At 29.9% G+C, this 19,962-nt stretch overlaps 1 protein-coding gene across 1 annotated transcript in view; it reads left to right on the forward strand.

Moving 5' to 3' along the window:
- The window catches only part of LOC106457704 (importin-5-like), an 83,116-nt gene that overhangs the window by 11,891 nt on the left and 51,263 nt on the right, over positions 1–19,962 (forward strand). Inside the window, exons 2-9 of the mRNA XM_013917151.2 lie at positions 1,524–1,604; positions 8,804–8,996; positions 10,461–10,563; positions 13,470–13,566; positions 15,366–15,470; positions 18,089–18,214; positions 19,563–19,686; positions 19,808–19,895. Of these exons, the coding sequence (XP_013772605.1) occupies positions 1,524–1,604; positions 8,804–8,996; positions 10,461–10,563; positions 13,470–13,566; positions 15,366–15,470; positions 18,089–18,214; positions 19,563–19,686; positions 19,808–19,895 (917 nt within the window). The remainder of the gene's footprint in view (positions 1–1,523; positions 1,605–8,803; positions 8,997–10,460; positions 10,564–13,469; positions 13,567–15,365; positions 15,471–18,088; positions 18,215–19,562; positions 19,687–19,807; positions 19,896–19,962) is intronic.

Below are 19,962 nucleotides of genomic sequence, written 5' to 3' on the forward strand. Positions count from 1 at the left end.
CTTTGGTCACAGCAGTAGTATGTGGGATTGTTCCAGTGCTATCCTTGACTATCCCTCATTCTCTTGTTATGGGAATGTTATTGCCTTTGGGTGGTGCTGGCCTGTGCCACAGTTGGAGGAGTTGATTCCATGTGATAAACATCCTTTTGATACTAGATGTCAGTTACCGGATCGATAGATCGGTGATGATCCTCGTGGCATACCCAGAAATTGATGTGGGTCTTAATCACAGATTCGTGGGTTTGAGGTGAAGATGGTATAATCCTCATCCTACCTTCATGTGGATTTTGGTAACCAGTGGGAGGTTTAGAATGTAGATGACTTGCGAGTACGATCTGCAGCGCCTTAGCCACTGTACACCTCACATATTCCACTTTTGTGCATTACACAATCTACACATGGGTAAAGAGTATACCTGGCTCAGAAATGGTGCAGATTCCCATTTATTATCTTTGGATATATATATATATCTCATTGTTAGGGGGTATCCTTTGGACACTTTTGGGGGTACTTCTTTCATTCCCTCCCACCTGTCCCTCCTTATCAATGTGGCAATCTAGCTAATCGTGTGAAGAGAGGTAAGTACTGTATCGTAAGTCATAATTTTCCTATACTGAATATGTATTTCCGATAGGTACGTACCTCCACTCACCCTTCCTCCCCACTTCTTCGGTGCTCACACCTCTGCCAGACTTCAAAGTGAAGGTTTGCTAAAGGATTGTAGAGGGAGTCACATATGTCACTTGAGCATGTCATACTACTATTGGTTAAGAGATGACACATGATGATTTGCATGAGAGACATGTTGGAATATAGTAATTCCAACATGGGGGAGAGCACAAGGATTGTGGTACATGTAAAGAAAAAATTCGCATATAGAGGGCAGCACTGAACAAGAATAGCTAAGTACCTATCGGAAACACATTTTCTGTATAGGAAAATTATAAAGCATGTAAAAGTATTTTTACGATGAATAACCATCTTCAGCTTTATTATTAGATCTGTCTTTGATTTTTCACCAGGATCACCAATCCATTTTTTTAAACTTCTTCTCCAGTACCAATATTATTTTGTGTCCACACAAAAAAAATGCTAGAAGAAAGTTTTGGTAGAAGTAAAGTTACTTTTGCAAGAGAATGCTTTTTCCTTAAATAAATGCTTACTAACTCTGAAATTTTGAAATTCATCTTGGAAAAAATATGCTCTCAGGAAACTACGAGTAGTTAAAATTTAAAAATAATAAAATGTGATTTTTTTTTACTGTTTGTTTGAATATTTCCCAAACTACTTTTAACAAACACTATAAACTTAAAAAATAAATATTCTTATATTGTGGTATTAATATGTCATGTGTATGCTTTTACAGATTGTTTTAGTAGAACAGTTTAATTCTAAACTTGTAGTATACTGTTCTTTAAATGAGTATACATGGGGATGAATTGTTTTACAGACAAATGATTGAATTAGGTTAAAAAGTGAACACACATATCTGGTAATGTTTATTGTAGTTTTGTTTTTTGTAGGAAACTTATGATAACATCCCTGTAGAAAGAAGAATTGTTTTCCTTTTGAATTCTGTGTGTAACAATGGAAATTCAGAAGAGGTGAGTTTAATGAGTTGTACACATGTGATTAGAGGTGATTTACAGGACACTAAAATGGTAAATTTTGTTTCAAAATAACCATTTTAAATAGTTACATATTTTGTTGTTGTCTAACAGATTTAGATATTCATACACCATGCATACTAGATTATTTGGTATTCTCATGGGGAAAATTCTTCCTAGGATATTTTGGATATTTTATTCACTGCAAGCTTAGAAATACACAAATTCCTATTTAAAAAAGAAGAGTAACAATTTAGGTGGCTAGTCCTAAAACTAGATTAGGTTATCTTTTTCAGAAGTGATATTACAATTAAGGAAGTTAAGGTTTGATTAATACATTAAACTTGTTTCTGATAAACATTGGTGAAAAATATATATATTTTTATTGCGATTTTGCAAATTATCTACCTACTTATAACCAAATAAAAGTAATGCTAACAGTTTAACCTTCTTGCCTGGGGCATCTCTTTCTGTGCATGTCACAAGGTTTTAGTGAGTTATATTCAAAATTTAATTAAACTACATTCTTTTCATTGGATACCAATAAATATAGCGTAAAAATGTAGCTAATAATCCACATTTTAATAGTATACAAGTTTTAAGTTTTTACTTTTATAAGGCAATATAAAAATAAAATGTAGAATTTCCCCTAGTGTGAGAATTGTGACATTTTCTCTCTAGACATCTTCTTTAACGTATTTATCACCCCTTCAAGAAGTCCAAAGTTTAGCATAAATTGCTTATTATAATTCTTCATTGCTCAGGTAGTGCATTATTTTTATAGCCTTCAAAATCTTATTTAGTTTCAGAGCCATGAAATAGACAACCAGATCTCTTGCTACTCCCACCAGTCATATCACTTTAGGAACTGCCAATAGTTCTCTTTACCGGTCAGTACTAAATTATTTATAACCAATAGAAAACCAGTTTTCAATCTATCAAATGACATATATTACATTGTTTTCTCTAAAGAGAATTTTCAAATTAGTTTTCAGATCAAGGTTGATTCCAATGGGAAACACATCAACGAGCTTATTTGCTTAACTAGAAAGCCAGAAAAATTGTGATAGTTATGGGACATTGTCTGCTTTTTGCACATTATTATTTCTTTTTTGGTGCATTATTTAATTAAATAAAAAATTTAGTGCAGTACTATAATTAGTATAAAAAAGTAGGATTAAGTGTCATCAATAGTCAACATAAAAAAAAAAGATCCAGGTAAATAATATTTTTCTTTTTTTTGTGTATTCTTTATTTATTATTATAAAAGTAACTAAAATGTACAAATAGGAAACTTTTTGTTAGTTAAAGTTAGATTAAGTGAAATAAACAATAATAAGATAATAAAATATTTTCATGAGATATGCTCGCAAGTAGCTCGTTTGCCAAGTGATTTACGACTTATAATAGCATGATTAGTAGTTAGACAGGGTTCAAAGGGCAATAAAACAATAAAATTTAAGTATAAATAGATGTATACTGTTATGAATGTAAAGCTATTTAGGATATATGTAGTTTCATATTAGAATTTGAAGTAATTCTAGAAAGAGAAAAAGGAAACTTACATTTATTTTGATTTTTTTTGGTGGTTGGTGACCAACATTGTATAAAGTTAAGGTAGAGAAAATAACAGATAAAATATAGTTTTTATTGGAAAAAAAATGTTTGAAATTTATTTCAGAGGTTTTAGAGATTACACAAATAAAATTTGAGGTTTTTGAGTTGAAGAAAAGTATTTTTAATCTTAATGTGGAAATCACTTAGCACTTGGACTAGTATATAGAAATACTAACTGTTCATGGACAAATCTTTAGTAAAATACTTCATTAAAAAAAATTTTTTTTTGTACAAAAGACATGTAATGGTTACTAAAATTCTGCCAAATTTTGTGAAGATACACAAAGTGTATTAACTCTCTCAACATGGGCTTGGTCAATTTGACTGACCATATGACCTCTTTGTACTCGTTTAAAGTCTTTATAGATTTAATACTTCTAACTTTCAATATCGTGTGAATATCTTCACAAAATTTAGAAGTCTTTCAGTTAATATTACAAGTCTTTCACATGCAAAAAAAAAAATATTTTTAGTGAAGTATTTTTAATAAAATAAAGATTTGTCCATGAATATATTGAGTATTTGTTTTGAATAGTCTGTGTGAAAAGTAATTTTCATGTTAAAATTAAAATAACTTTTCCTCATCTCAAAAATCTCAGATTTCTTTTGTGTAATCCCTAAAACCACCTAAATGCATTTCAAACGTTTTTTTCAGTTAAAACTTATTAAGTTATCCGTTATTTTCTCTATCCTATCTCAAAATGGGATCGGTCAATTCGACCAACCTCGTAACCACAAAAAAATTCAAAATAAATTAAATTACCCCTTTTTTTTCTAGAATGACTTCAAATTGTAACAAGAAATTATATTTGTTTATCCTAAGTATCTCTAAGTTTGTAACAGTATACCTCTATTTATAATTACATTTTATTGTTTTATTGCCCTTTGAACCATTTCTAACTACTATCTGCACCATTATTAGTTGTAAATCACTTTGGGAAAGTGCATCTCACATTACGCTAACGAATTACATTACCCATGAGCTACTATGATCTGCTTGCTTGTGCCACATGAAACATTTTTATTATAATATTATTAATATTTATTTTACATAATCTAATCTTAACTAACCTAAAAGGATCCCTATTTTTATATTTTAGTTACTTTTATAATTAGATATAAAAAATAAACATGAAAAACAAGAAATAAAATACCTAACCAATCTTCTTCTTTTCTTGCTGTTGATTGTTGAAGAGAATTTACCATAATTTTTATACAAATGATAGTAATGTACTTAATATTTTTTATTTAATTAAATAATGCAACAAAGAATATAGATTAGTAACATGTAAAAAGTAGATAAATTCCCTTACCCCTCAAAACTTTTTTGGTTTTCTAACTATGTGATCAGAAAGTTGTTACAAATTCATCCAAGCTAGGGAATGATGTTGGTACTCTGAGTGATATTGACATTTAACTGTTCAGAACATAACGTTATACAATACGTCATTTGATAGATGAAAATCTTGACTTTCTATTGGTTATAGGTAATATATAATTAAATGTAAGAGAGAACTATTAATGAATTGTGAAAGAGAGGATGTGGCAGGAGGGGTCTGATTTTCTATTTGATAGCTCTGTTACCAAACAAAATTGAAGGCTATAAAAATTATGGTTTGTTTGAGCAATAACAATTTTATAGAGAGTAATTTATGTTTTACTTCGTACTTTTTTGAGGGTTGGTGGATAAAATAGTAAAGATGACATGCTAAGAGAAAATGTGTCATGTGGGTCACATTAGGGGAAATTCAGGATTTTTTTAAACATTGCTTTGTAGAATTAATAACTTAACTTGTATACTATTACAATATGAATTATTAGCTAAGATTTTATACTATTCCAATTGGTATAACATAAACAAAAAGTAGTTTATAAAATTTTGAATGTAAGACACTAAAACCTTGTGTTGTGCAGTAAAGATAACTGTGGTGATAGGGTTAAAAGTCGTAGTATGGTAACTATAATGAGGCTATGAGGTCAGTTGATTCAACCAACTTTGTACCAAAAGAGTTAATGAAGAATAAACACTACAGTCTTCCAATACAGTAACAGTGTTTTCTGCTAATATCTTTGTCTTCACTATTTAAAATTTATATTTTTTTGGTAGTTCTTAATTTCTTAAATAGTTACTAGATATTACAATCCACATAAAATATAATGTACAAAACAGATTTGCTAAAAATATTCTGATTTATATTACACTTAGTCAAATGCCCACTTTTTTTCCTCATGCCTTATAGCTGGTGCTTGAAATATTTTAGCAAATTATATGTCCAGTAAATAATTTAAACCAAGATTTTGAATAACCAGTGATAAATGAAGAAACTGTTAGCAGTTAGATTTTGTGATTTTAATCCTATGTAGGAATTTGGTTTTATTTGTTTATAGTTCAGTTTTGGCATGTTTATGATGATGTTTCCATACGCAAAACTTAAATTTAAAAAACTTTTTAGAAATAATTTTTATAAGACATCTAATATTTTAATATAGATTTAAATCTTTAAAACATGGGTAATAAATAAAATAAAAAATATTATAACAAATAATCATTATGCACCTTTGAAGATTTTGCATTAACCTTATTCAGACTGCAGAGCACCTTTCACATGTTGAGTTTACACCTGCATATCAATTTCAAATTTAAGTAAAAATAAAAATTGCTACTATATACATACGTACATACAAAAATTCTAACTATTTCAACAATTTTTAACTCAAAAAATATATTTCAGGATTCCTATTTAGTCATTTATTTGGTGTAATTTGCAAAGTAAAATGAGAAAATTTTTTCTCATTTTTGTGAAGCTCTAAGTCTTGCCTATAAACAAAACATTTTTTTTAATCATTTTCTGCCCATCTCAAAATATATTTTTGTTTTCTAAATAACTATCGTCTCTTGAAAATATAATTATCCATGTTTTATTTCTTGCATGATTTTACTTATGTTTTTCCTACACTGTTATGATTCTACAGTATGTGATCTGAACAACTACTAACAAAACTCAACTTTGAAAATAGCTACAGGCACAGTTCAAATACCATTGGATAAAGCAGATTATAAACTATTTCTGTCAAAGTAGAGTGAATAAGGTAGTGCGAGAAGTATTTTATGTTTTCTAGGAGTTTCTGGACAGAAAAATATTAGAAACTTGTGGGAAGTTTAGAAGATTAAAAAGCAAACTGCAGATCTGGGAATTTTTTTATAGTTTGCTTAGACATTCATTTCTGAGAACGTTTTTGTGGTAAATTATATGTTTAAAAAAGTGTGGAAAGTTTCTTTTTAGGTTTAGCAAGAATGGTAGCCAATGGTAAAATTTCCAATGAACCAAATATTATTCAATATTATTGTTAAGTTTATAATGCTCAAACAATGCACTTAAATAAAATAACTTGTTATTTATTTTAAAAAAAACTTGCATCTGAATTGATTTCGACCAAGAATATTGTTACCTACTGTTGCCTAGCTCAAATTGACACCATTTTGAAAAGTAAAGTTGTAGATCACTGATAAATCTTTCTCAATTTTGGTGATTTATCAAATGATATATTTTGATGAATATCATTCAAGTCTAAAATGACTGGATATATAAAATGAAACTTTATGATCAACAATTAAAACAAAATTGAAATTCTAAGGGAATATAAAATTTTTCCTGTTTTTTTTGTCCTAACAATGTCTCGCAACAGTATTTTGTTAATTAAAAGCTTAAAAAAATATATAAAATCCAAATATTTGAAATTTTTTAATGCTCCAATTTGATATTATTTAGTAAGTTCAAAGTTTCCTGCAACTTGGTCAAATATTTTCACTATGAATTTTTACTGGTGTTAACTACCATTTCCTGCTGTCATTTATATTGACACAAATTATCAAGGCTTTAATTTGATATCGATATGAATTTTTACCTGCTTTTAAAGCAGGCCTCGACAAATCCCAGGTGCCAGGTTGCCGACTAAAAATTTCATCATCTCGCCTAATAGTTTGTCTCATTTTAATTGTGTGTTGTGCTATGCTAAATAGAACTCGAATCTAGAACAGTTCTGGACTCTTGGAAGTCCGGAACTATTTTTGCATTCTCTGAGCCCTAAATCAAACTTTGTTTCTAGGGTTTTATAGACTGATTCTGCACTTCATGTTTTTCAGGAATGAAGCACTGCGGTTGCACAACACATTTCTAATTTTGCACCATTTTGTTTTTCTTCTTTCTCTTAATTCAAACAATAATTGCACATGTTTAGACTCGGAATGAACCAAAGACAGTTAGTTCAGGCAATACTGCTAAGTGGTTGTTGATATCATATGATAGTATGCACTCGTTGCTGTGAAAGTAAATAAATATACACTGGTGCTTTGATTATTTGCACTGGTCCTGGGGAAGTAAATACTTGCAGATAACAGAAACAGCAAATAATCAAGGCACTAGTGTATCTCACTCGTTAACCCATTGTTTAATCTAAAAATTTTTAAATATATTTAAGTTCCTTGTTTTAAATCATATTCTTTTTACTGTTGTTTAATCACATTATCATGAAAAGTTATAAAAGTTGTCATAATAATAAAAGCCAAGTGTCAGTTGGGCACGCTCGATTTCTCCAAGTGATGCGAGTTACACTAGACCAATTCCACTTTTTCTCCTATAATACTTCCTCTTTTGATTGCCTGTTCCCATTTTAGTTAAATTTAATCGCTAATGTAGGCATAAATAAATCCTAAATTTTAGAACTTTTTCTGCTATATACATGAAAGTGCATTCACACCCTATCAATGCTTGTGAAAAATAAGTCAAACACTAGCACAAGTCTGTGCTTGGGAATTATTACGAAAAAGCCTTTGTTAAAACAGATTGAAGATATCAGTTATCTGTAGGGAAGAGGACAATGCATAACTGGGTGACACCCCAACACAACCTGAACATGCATCTGTGGTTAAAGGACACCTGCCGTGCTGCATACAACAGCAGATGACAACTGAAGTTGAGTGAAATCTTTAAGAAATCTTAATGTGTATTTTGTGCATTTTTGTATACTATGTTTTTAATCACTAATCAAATAAAGTTAACCAAGTTCCAAATATTTTGTATTTGTATCTTAACAGGTAAAAATAAGAGGCAAGGCTAGGCTTGAACTGGCCGACATACGATTTGAAAGCCTGCCAGATCCTGCATGCGAAATCCGCGGATATCATCCAACACCTGAACTTTTGCAACAAAAATTAATTTCTGAGCGACAATTTCTCCAAAGCATGTAAATTATTGTTTAGAATTGTAATGGCACAAATATTTTGAGAAAATTTGGGGAAAAGAAAAACTATGGATAATCAAGGATTGCGGATAATGGATGCGCGGATAATTGAGGCACTAGTGTAGCTTCATTTCCTAGTATAAACAGTAGTGAAGTTAGGTTAGGCGTACCTGGCTCCTGAGATTTGGGGCTGGTTCCTAGATCTGAAAATATTTTTCGAGGCCTGGTTTGAAGTTACTTTATCCTTTGTTATTATTAGTAACATAAATCATGAGATGGAATTAGTGTTATAAATATATGTGATTATTAGACTTACACAAAATATTATTATTATTTAGAATCGCCAACTAGGAGCAGTTTTGCTGAGAAGAGTTATATCTGGTGATTTTGAGAATTTTTTTCCAAAGTTGAATCTTGAGTCTCAAGCTCAAATTAAAAATCAACTACTTTTGACAGTTCAGCAAGACTTATCACCTCAATTAAGAAAAAAAGTTTGTGAAGCTGCATCAGAATTAGCAAAGAACTTAATTGGTATGTCTTGCCTTACATGTATTTATTTTAACTATAATCTGAGTCACAGGTAACAAAATAAAAAAAAGTTTGAAAAAGAAGATAGCTTGGTCTTTAATGTGTTTTGAATTCTTGTGTTGATGTAGTTTTTAACAGTTTTTGTTTGTTGTATAATCTTCATATCACTTGTTGCCTTATTATTGTGGTGTATGATTTTTCTTGAGCACCATCACTTTCCTAAGTTTGACCCATTTGTTACATATGACATAACTGTACAGTTAACCTATTTAAACAAAAACCTTCAAACTCAATAACAAGATGACACTAGCAAATTCATCTATAAACAACATACTCATTGCCACAAAACAATGCTAACTTAGTAACTGAATACACCTTTGCATATTTTGTTCTTGTGGTAATACACAATTTCTGACGCTAAAGTAAAGTTTCAGTCAGTGACTCGTTTTCGAGAGGGTAGAACTATTGATAAGTACTTTCATTCAAAGTTGGTTGTATTTGAAACAAATTAAACTAAATGCCTGATAAAGGAATTTTTATGATGAAGTTTTAATATTTTTTTTATAAATTTGTAATTGTATTTATTGTAGGGGACTAAGTGTTTGGAACTTAAAATGGTATAACTATTGTTGTAAAGTATTGTGCTAACTAATTTGATTAGAATATAAACATTAGATGAATGGTGAAATTCATAATTGTGTTCACTTTAAAAACATTATTTAAGAATTATTGTAGCACATGTTGATACTTGAGTTGTTTAAAAAACATCAGAAACAAGTAATTCAACAGGTTTAATAAACAATTTGAATAACATCGTGGATTACATTCAATTACATTATGATGGTGGTGAATGAAAGGCAAAAAGTGTTAGATAAAAATGTAAGATTTACAATTAATTTGTTTTCTCACAGTTTAATATGCATGAAACCTAATAATTTTTAAACTAAGTTAATATAGTTTAAAGAATTCAAAGAAATGTAACATCAAAAGTTTGATTGTAATCTGTAGATTAAAATAGTAAATATCTAAAGCTTTGGATTTTTAAAAAAGCTTTTCATAAAAAGGATTCGTAATATCTTGAACTCAGATTAATTTTATTACTTAATTAACTTAAAGTTGGAGGGTTGAATTATAAATTTTAAGACGTATGTGCCATTTAAGGAAATCTTTCAACATATTTTTTATGGATGATGACTTCATTTCTTGTACATAGCAGTCTTTAATACACAAAGGTATAGTATCTTCATCTGAATGCAGCACCACATAGTTCTAGAGAAAATGGTCAGTTTTTGTATTATTGTGAATGTTATGTAAAATTTAAAAGTAAAAAGGCATTCTTCATATGAGTTAAGTAAAATTGGGGTAAATAGTCTGAAATGTGTAAATAATTTCTGAAAAAACAGTAATGCAGTAATGACTAGTTATATTTTTGCTAGCCTGGTATTCATTTTCTCGTGTATTTTCCAGATGAAGATGGAAACAACCACTGGCCAGAATTTCTTAAGTTTTTATTTGACTGTGCAAGCTCCCAGAACTTGGTGTACAGAGAAGCATCTTTACAAATGTTTACGTAAGTTTTAGTTAAATTGCAAGGTGTATTATTATCTTAGAAACCTACAGAACAAAATAAACTGAAATTTTACTCCTTGATAGTGTGAACATATAAAAATCCAATGTATAAGACAAATATATATACTTAAACCTGTCAAAGATTTATATCTTGCTTTTAAATTTATCAATATTCAAAATTGAAAGCTATAAGCTGTGTGTGTGTGTGTGTATAATACATATATATAAATATATATATGTGCATGTGCCACGTGTAGTTTCTGCTGTCAGACATAATTGGTAAATTTAAAATTTAAATTGTTTTAAATTTATTTAAACCTTTTTTTTTAGTTCATAATATTTATAATGGGACTTAGCTTAATTCTCCAATCTTTATTATGGAGAATTATTAGATTACTAACAGATGTCCGTTGAAGTAATTTAACAGTATTTTTCCTGCAAGTAGTGATGAATAAACATAAAATGTGCAGTCAACCCAATACTTGGATCAGATTGTATATGCAATATGATTGCCTAGTGGGCTGTTTACAACAGTCTTTTGTCACTCTATGTGTTGTTTCAAAAAGAAAAATTGTATTGTTTTTGTTTTTAAGCAAAGGAGACTGACTGCAATGCATTGTTGGCAGAAATATTTGGGTTTTGATGCAATGGGTGCATCCAGCACAATAGTGTTAAGGTTTGCTTAGTAGCTGTGGGGATTTGTTGCAATGGATGCCACTGTTCTTTGTCATTTTAATGAGTGCTGGAAAAAACTGCTATCAAAGTGAGCATTTTTAACAGTTGTCATTTCTATAAGAAGTGTCAAAGGTGAGATATTCACTTCAAATCTATTTATTCGACTTGGTACAATAAAATCATGCATGTGTATGGTACCAACATGAAAAAAAACAACATATAAACCGATCAATAACAGATATATACTCAAACATGTTCCTCTCTCTATGCATTTTTTTCTGTTCATGTTTCTATCTTCAAAATATTTCTTTCTATCAGTTGATAGAAGAAGCCCCCTTTTTTTTGGTGCAATTCCCTCACTAAAAAAACGTTTTTGTTCTTAATAATGTTTTTACTCAGATTGATCATTGAGCATATATGAAGACTGACGGATTGATGTTGATATGTAATTTTAGGAATTGCAAAAATGAATAATTGTTCTGTATATATATTCTTGAAAAGAAGCATTTTGATATGTAATTATTTTTCTATGATTAACTGTTCAGGAGATAGAGTATGACAGACAGACATTTGACTATCATATATATATATATAGATTAGTATTAAGGTTTTTGTTTATAGAAGTTTAGGACAAATTAATTATTTCATGATGTTAACAAGTAGTATATAGAGGGCTGAATATGTTATATTAAAAGAACTTTGATTATGCAAGTGACCTGATATAAAGTCACTGTGGAACGGCATGCATCAAAATTACACTTTTACATTGTTTAGCATTTCGTAGGTGATTTGATGTCACTGAAAACTGAACATTTTAACAGTCATTTTCTGGTGCAAGATATTCATACACTTAAATCATAAAGATATGTATTTAGTAGCATTGGAAAACAAAGGAATATGTATGAACTTGGAGCACCAGGACTTCTTGGAAAGACCTGCAAGAAGTCATACTCCAGCAATGGTAAAGTGCAGCTTCTTGTACCATGTGAGAATCCTCAAACACAAGGGTCAGTGGAAAAACCATCCATGTGCCCCAAGCAACAGTGTGAAACATAATCAAGAAGGATCTTCATCTGTAAAAGACACAAGTTGTGTGTTTACAAGTTACTTTAGTGATATATCCAGGAAAGGAGGACCATCTTTAGAAAATTGTATGAATGATACCTATTTGTGAAGAAATGGCAGTACATGGTGACATTTAATAACTTGATAACTATAACAAGAGCAGATACAAAGGTCAAGGTAAACTCTTATTTTATCAGACCAATATTTTGGGCATTTTTTACTATACACAAATACTGGCTTAATATATAAATGTGGCAAACAGGGTGTATGTTCACCAAGATAAGTCTTCCAGTGATACTTCCTGTTCAATGGTGACATACCTCCAACAGCCGGAGAATGAAATGGGTATTCATGTTACTTCATATGAAGACATGCAAGTCAATTGTCAAATTTCTGTGTATTCATGCTGTTGAAATAGCCACTGGGAAACTGTTGTCCTTTTAAACTAGATGGATGATGGGAAGCATGCAGGGAGAAATTGTATGCTTTGGACACAAATGCCTTACGGTTGTCAGGTAGAGCATGAAAGAACTAGGTGCTATGTTGAGTCTCCAAAATCATGTTAATATAAAGTACTTAACCTCTGTAGATTATTCCCAATTTTTCAAACATGTAGATTTAAATAACAAACTGGTTAAGTTTGGATGGAAAGATGTAATACATCTCTCATATCTAGGAAGCTTAATGATCCTGAAAATATTGCTGTTTATTATTTTATGCATTCATTTATATGTATGAGAGCAATGAAGCAGGATATGTAGATAGGAACATTATTCTGCACTAAAACTGAAAACACACATACTTGCTTAATCAATGCTAAAAATATGAGTTCTGTTTGAGAGACATAAGCCAACATGCAGGTCTTATTAAAACATTAACTTGGTTGAAGGCAAGAGCTAAGATATGTTTTTACTCTGTATTATTTATATTGCCTTAAATTGCATAGCAAAATAGTGAGTGCTAATTTATTTTCACAAATTTGTGTTGATATTTTAGAATGTGCTACAAACTTTAAACTTTTGTTTTCATTGACTTTTATCTTGGTACTGTTTGGACGCTTCACTCTAAAGCCAGTAAACACATAAATATGTTAAGAAGGTCATATTGAAATTATCTGTATTGAATAAGATGCGAGTGAGTGTTTTAAGTTTTTCAAATTCTGAACAGGGCTGTACCTGGTATTTTTGGAAACCAGCAGAACAGATACCTTGATGTAATTCGACAGATGCTCTTGCAGAGTCTTCAAGACCCAACAAATTTGAATGTAAGAGAATGTTTCAACTTCACTTTATCAATCAATGAAATGATAAAATATATGTATTTAGTAAAAAGGTAATTATATATCTGGTTTAATTTTGTTCAAATCTGGATGTATTTAATCTGTGTAAAGATTTGTACATCTTTTTAATTTTTATTGAAATATTATTCATGTTTAAATAAAGTAATAATTGATATATGGAAGTTCACTCACTTTTTCCCAATATTCAAGTTGTTACTTGTCACTGTCTTGCATAATTTAACAGTAAATAATTTCAAATTAATTTACTTGTCATTAGACCTATTGTATTTTCTGAACACTGCATTCTATATGCAGCCCTAAGGGACTTTCAAGAATTAGAAGATTGTACAATAATAGTATTTCAACCATACTATGTTTGCCATATGCATTACCGATGATGAATTTTGCTCAATCCAGAGCTCGTCTGGCAGGCTGGGACACAAACACAGTAGTAGTCGGAGCACTATATATATATATAAACCATTTATGATATCATTTGTTGTGGTGTAAATGTCTTTTTGAAGCTGGTGAAGCATGATTATAATTAACTTACTTGTCATTGGACATTACTGTTAGGCCTATTATGTTTTTGAAACCCTTCATTTATTCCATAACAGTGTGATTGTTTCTTAGTTTAGTCTTTTATCAGCTGTGATTCTTTCCTCTCAATTTTTATGATGATGTAATAAGCTTTTGCATTTTTCCTGTGAATGTTACTAAATTGAGTAAATATTTGTATAAGATGTGGATGAAGAAGATAAAAAAACAAATCTGTGGCAGTTCTTCTCTTGATAAATATTACTTTATGTAGTAAAAATAAAGTTCACTGTCATTCCATTCACTTGTCACCGAGTTATACTTTTTTGGAGAATTCCATCCCTCGTTAGTAATCTTGGACAAAGGCAAGTTGAAAGAACAAGATTAGGCTTTAAATAATGATAGTGTGTGTATAATATGTATGGTGTTTGAAGTTGTCTTTTACTGACCACAATGAAATGTATAGAATTGAAGAATAAGTAGCATTAATGCTACTAATTTATTCTTATGAATTGTTCTGGAAACAAGCTGTTTAAAACACTAAAAATGAAGACCATTCTGTCATTTTATTAACCACTTTTCACTGAGTTAATGAATTAGGAACATCTTACAAAAGGCCTCCTGGCTGCGAGATGTTATTTTTATACACCTCTGGTTTTAAACCTGTAAGGATTAATTAAGAGGAATGTGGATAAAACATCTGCAGTTAAGCATTATATTTATCAGAGATATTACTCCTAATGCATATTATGCATAGTTTTATTTTACCAGTTGTGATGCATCTACATTATTTCTGGTTTGCATAATGGAAAATAGATAATGTTTTTTGTATTGGCCTTGAGTTTTCTATGGACTGCAAATGCTGAGGAGCAGAGGCACAGAAGTATCATATAACTATTCTGAACAGATGCAGTCCTTAGAAGCTTAAACACAGAATATGTTCTTGACTATTTTTTGTAATGTTCAGGTTTTTATTTATTTAGGTTTCAAACCTATGTTGCTCAGTTTTATTAATTAAGTATATAGGGTTAATAACTGAATGTAACTTGTTAATAAGTTACATTCAGTTATTACCCATAGTGTATAATTGATATTTTGAAGAAAAGAAATTAGATCGTGAATACATCAGTGAGATTTTTGTACATATTCATGCCTGGGTCTTGAATGTTCATCAAATAGATACATGATTGTAATTATTGAAGATCTTTTATCGTTTTTGAATCTGTAATTTCTTATTTTCCTTTTAGGTTCGCTTAGCTGCTGTTAAAGCTACAACAGCTTTTTTAGTAGCTCACGAAAAAGAACACAACATTCAGAAACACTTTATAGATTGTCTCCTACCTCTTTTACAGGTACAGAGCTGTTTTTTAACTTGTTTTGATAAAATTTCATTGAATGTTTAAAACAATTACTTTATTTACTGGAATTTGTTGATGTTTATAGCTTATATTGGTAATAATATTACAACTCTGTATATTAATTGAAATTTTGAATGTTCTCTATAGTAAAAATTTTGAAAACTTGAAATAAAATAAACGTGAAAGTACTTGTCATGTATTTGCTTGTTCTTTTCTTCTTATCTTTATGTTGTATATTACATATTAATTACAAGATTAGTAAAAATTATTGATTTAAAAAGGGGGAATAGGGATTGTAGAAAAAGTACAGAAACAAGTTGAATCAAAATGCAAGGGTTATATTTTCAACTCTACAACCAGGGACTCTTAACAAAAGTAAACAAACTAGGCTGGAAATAGTGCCTACATTATTTTCTCGAGTTACAAATCCTTATTTTGACTCCATGTATACAGTGCTTATCAATTTTAGTGGAGTCAAAATAGGAATTTGTAGCATGACAAAATAATGTAGATGCTATTTCCAGCCTAGTTTGTTTACTTTTGTTAGAGTCCCTAGTTGTAGGCTTGAAATTACAATCTTTGCAATTTGATCCAACTTGTTTCTGTACTTTTTTGACGATCTCTATTCCCCAGTTTTAAATTAACAATTTTCACTAATCTTGTTTTTTAAGTTTTTTTTATGTCCAATTGTGGAGAGTAAATTTTAAGCTACATATATATATATATGTACATGTGCAGTCAGTTCAATGTTACATGTTTTTCAACAGTTTACTGCTGCATTGGCTTTTCTTCCATCCAACCACCAGACTGAACTTATTCAAAATAAATAACAAATGTACAACAAAGAATAAACACATGTATTAGTATACAATTGCAATAAACAAAATGTAAAGGACCATCTTGAAGGCAAAGATTGTATCATCATGGATTTAATGACTGGCTTCCATCAATGTTATAGTGTAATGTAACAAACCAATCTCATTAGAACAGAATAGTGTTTCTTATAAGATAATACAACACAGATTAATGCAATGTAAAAAGACTCGGTAACATGCTTACCTTGTTAGGTCTTCATGATACATATATGTTTAACAGCCTGCTTTACACAAGTACTTGCTAGAATAAGGCAACACAAATAATACTTATAAAATAGACAACAGCGATACACTTAGCGTAAGTCACCAATTATGGACAACTTTCACAACTGCTACCTTAATACCAGCTATTTAATAATAGCAATAGTTATAATGCTATATATAGTGGTAATAACTCTTGAATATACACTCATGATTTCAGCTAAGTATAAGAAACAGTAGAAAAAAAAATCACCACCATCGTCTAAGTAGGGAAATATGCTATCGTAATTGTCCACTGTTAAAAACTTGGTGAAATATAGTTGCAAAATCCACGTAGAGACAGCAGACTTGAGTAGTGATGAACAAGAGAGACATGAGTAACGATATGCAGCAGCAAAATCAGGAACCTTTCACACGGCAGTTTCCAATTAATGCACTACAAAATGTACGAGTTGTAGTTTCCAACAAATGTGCATGCTAGGAAAACACTGGATTTGTTTTATGGCAGAAGATGAAGGACTTTGAACATTTTGCAGTATGACACAATTAAGGATATGGAATAAAGTTTAAAAGTACTCTCTTGGTTTTTTGAAAAAGTCCTGTAGATATCACTTGCAATAATTTTATAGTGCAGTCATAATAGGGATTTGTAGCTTGAACAAACTGTCAGCAGTAGATCTCAAGCCTTGTTTGATTACTTTTTTTTTTTGATCCCTATTTGTAGATTTTAAAATCACAATTTTTAACTATCTTGTATGTAGGCTTTGTTAATGCACAGCAATGGGTAAATATATATCTAAGCACATATAACATTTTACCAGTATAAAAGCAGCCTTTTCATAAATAAAGCTTCGTGTCTCTTAAAGTAATTATTTACTGAGCTAATTGGCTTTGTGCCCGAGGTTTCATGTAAATGCGTTTAACACGTGTTGAGTACAAAGACAGTTGCTTATAACATCATATCTATTATGTATTTATAACCACTTAAATCAACTTTCAGTAAAAAATATTCAACTTTTAAATAGGTCATGGACATTACTGGTGTTGTATATAGTAAATCTGTATGTTTTAGTGCAAAATACCCAGCTGATTTTGCTGTAGGCTTATGAAACAATAATAATATGAACAAATGGGCAAATTTTGATTTTGTTTGACAATCATGAAATCACTTATTTTGCTTATTATCAATGTTTGGGTGGTCTTAACTATTGAATAGAAAAGTTTTTGAGTGCTGGTTCAAGAATAAGTCTGCTTGTTAAGGTGGTTTTGGCCCAAATGTTCTATTAGAGTTTTGAGCAAATTCCTATACAATCCCTGTTATGAACCACTATTGTAGTTCATGATGCATCAGAAAGAAAATCACTTCCACGTTTGTTTAAAATAGTTTTGTACTATGTAAAATAAAATAAGTTAGTTGTTAAACAGTCTTTCCTTAGCATAATATATCAATATAATAATTATATATATGTTTTAAATTTCTAAAATATTATTATTGCACTTAATTACCTATATGTATTGTAATGCTGTTTTTTACAGGTTTTACAGCAAAGTTTGGAGCAGAAAGATGATGATGTTGTTTTACGAAGTTTTGTTGACCTAGCAGAATCATGTCCACGGTTCTTACGTAGTCAGCTAGATTCACTTTTACAAACGTGTTTGAAGGTACCAAGTTTTAACTAATTGGGACAAGAGTTACATAACTTTCAGTTGTGCTGAATGAACTGACCATCAAAAAGTAACAATACCTGAAATGATTTTGAAAAAGGTTCAGAGTTTTTTGGTTTTGACCAAACAGGAAAATATTGTTTTATTTATGGATTATGGGGTGCAGTTACTACTGTGTTTATAAAACGAGTAATTTATCTCAACAAAAGTTTTATTTTAAATACACATTAACTTTTACAGGTATTCCATATAACTCTTTATTTTATATAATTAGTTTTCAGAGCACAAGTCATCACCCATAACTGTTCTCAGCCCACAAACTAAAAAGTTAGATAATTTTGAACTTCTTTACAGTGTCATAAAACAACATTTTAAAATTTTTTTTATGATGATTACTGTAATTTTTTACATTAATCAGAATAAATGAATATACAATTAACTTTTTCAGTGCTGTATATGGAAAGACTTAGTGTTGTTTCTTCTTAACGAAGTAGAATTTTTTACTTTTTTGTGAATTTGTTAATATTTTTTCAATCCACGAATCTCTCCAGAATTTTTTAAGGCTTCCCGTGCCACAATGATGAGATTGATTCCTTATTTCATGCTTGTAAGCTTCTTTTGTGAATTAAAACTTTATGTAGCATAAAGAAAACATTAACAATTTCATAAGGTAATTTTTTATTTTATGATTGATTCTCGCATACTTTCGTAATAAAACCACATTTGGGAGGGGGGAATGTATTAAATATTTCTGTAAGAAGTTGCTTTGTAAGACTATGGGTTCAGTGCATTCAGTTATTTCACTGGATTCTTCAAATTCTTTGTTCTTGCTGAAGAATATTCCTTTGTTCAATTTCTAATTGAGCTTTGTTTGTTGTGGTTGAGATACGAGGTAATTTGGTTAGAAAAAGAATTCTAGCTGCTTTATTTGTAATGTCCATCTTAATCTTGTTGCAAGGGGCATTATCAGCAGATAAAAAAATTACCTTTTTGAAAAATCATATTGAAAATATTATTGTATTACATTGTTAGTTTGTTTTTTCTTTAATGGTTTATTTGTTTAGTTGATATGTTATGTAATTTGTATTAAACCATAGACTACTTCATATTTATGTGCTCAGAGTTATAACGATAAAATTACTGTTAAAACATTAAACCAAACATGAATAAATCTATCATAAAATTATTAATTTAATAGATATTAATGAATTCACAATAAAGTGTTTAGATTTTTTAATAAAATAATATCTAAAATTCAAGGGGTACGTTTTAAAAACATTATATACAGTTTACCTCAAGCTATTATGATTATTTGAAAAATGGAACTTACATGATATTTTGTTAGACTATTTCAGAAGCTGGAATGAATGACTCATGGCGCCATCTGGCTTTAGAAATTATCGTAACTCTTTCTGAAACTGCTCCTGCAGTGATGAGAAAAGTTGCAACTAAACACATTGCACAGTTAGGTTAGTTGATTCTTTCTAATACTTTATGTACAAAATAGTTCAGATTTTATATGATTAAGTAGTTGAATTTTAATGAAAGTTTATTCTTGAGTGTAATTATAAATCATTTATTGTACACTAGTTCCTTTGGTCTTCAATATGATGATTGATTTAGAGGAAGAGGAGGATTGGGCATTTTCAGAGGAAATATTAGATGATGACAATGACAGGTAAAATTATTAGATTTTTTTTGTATGTATAAATATTAACTTTTGCTATATGCTTTAGTAAATTTTG

Source organism: Limulus polyphemus, unplaced genomic scaffold, assembly GCF_000517525.1.
Source record: "Limulus polyphemus unplaced genomic scaffold, Limulus_polyphemus-2.1.2 Scaffold363, whole genome shotgun sequence".
NCBI lineage: Eukaryota > Metazoa > Arthropoda > Merostomata > Xiphosura > Limulidae > Limulus > Limulus polyphemus.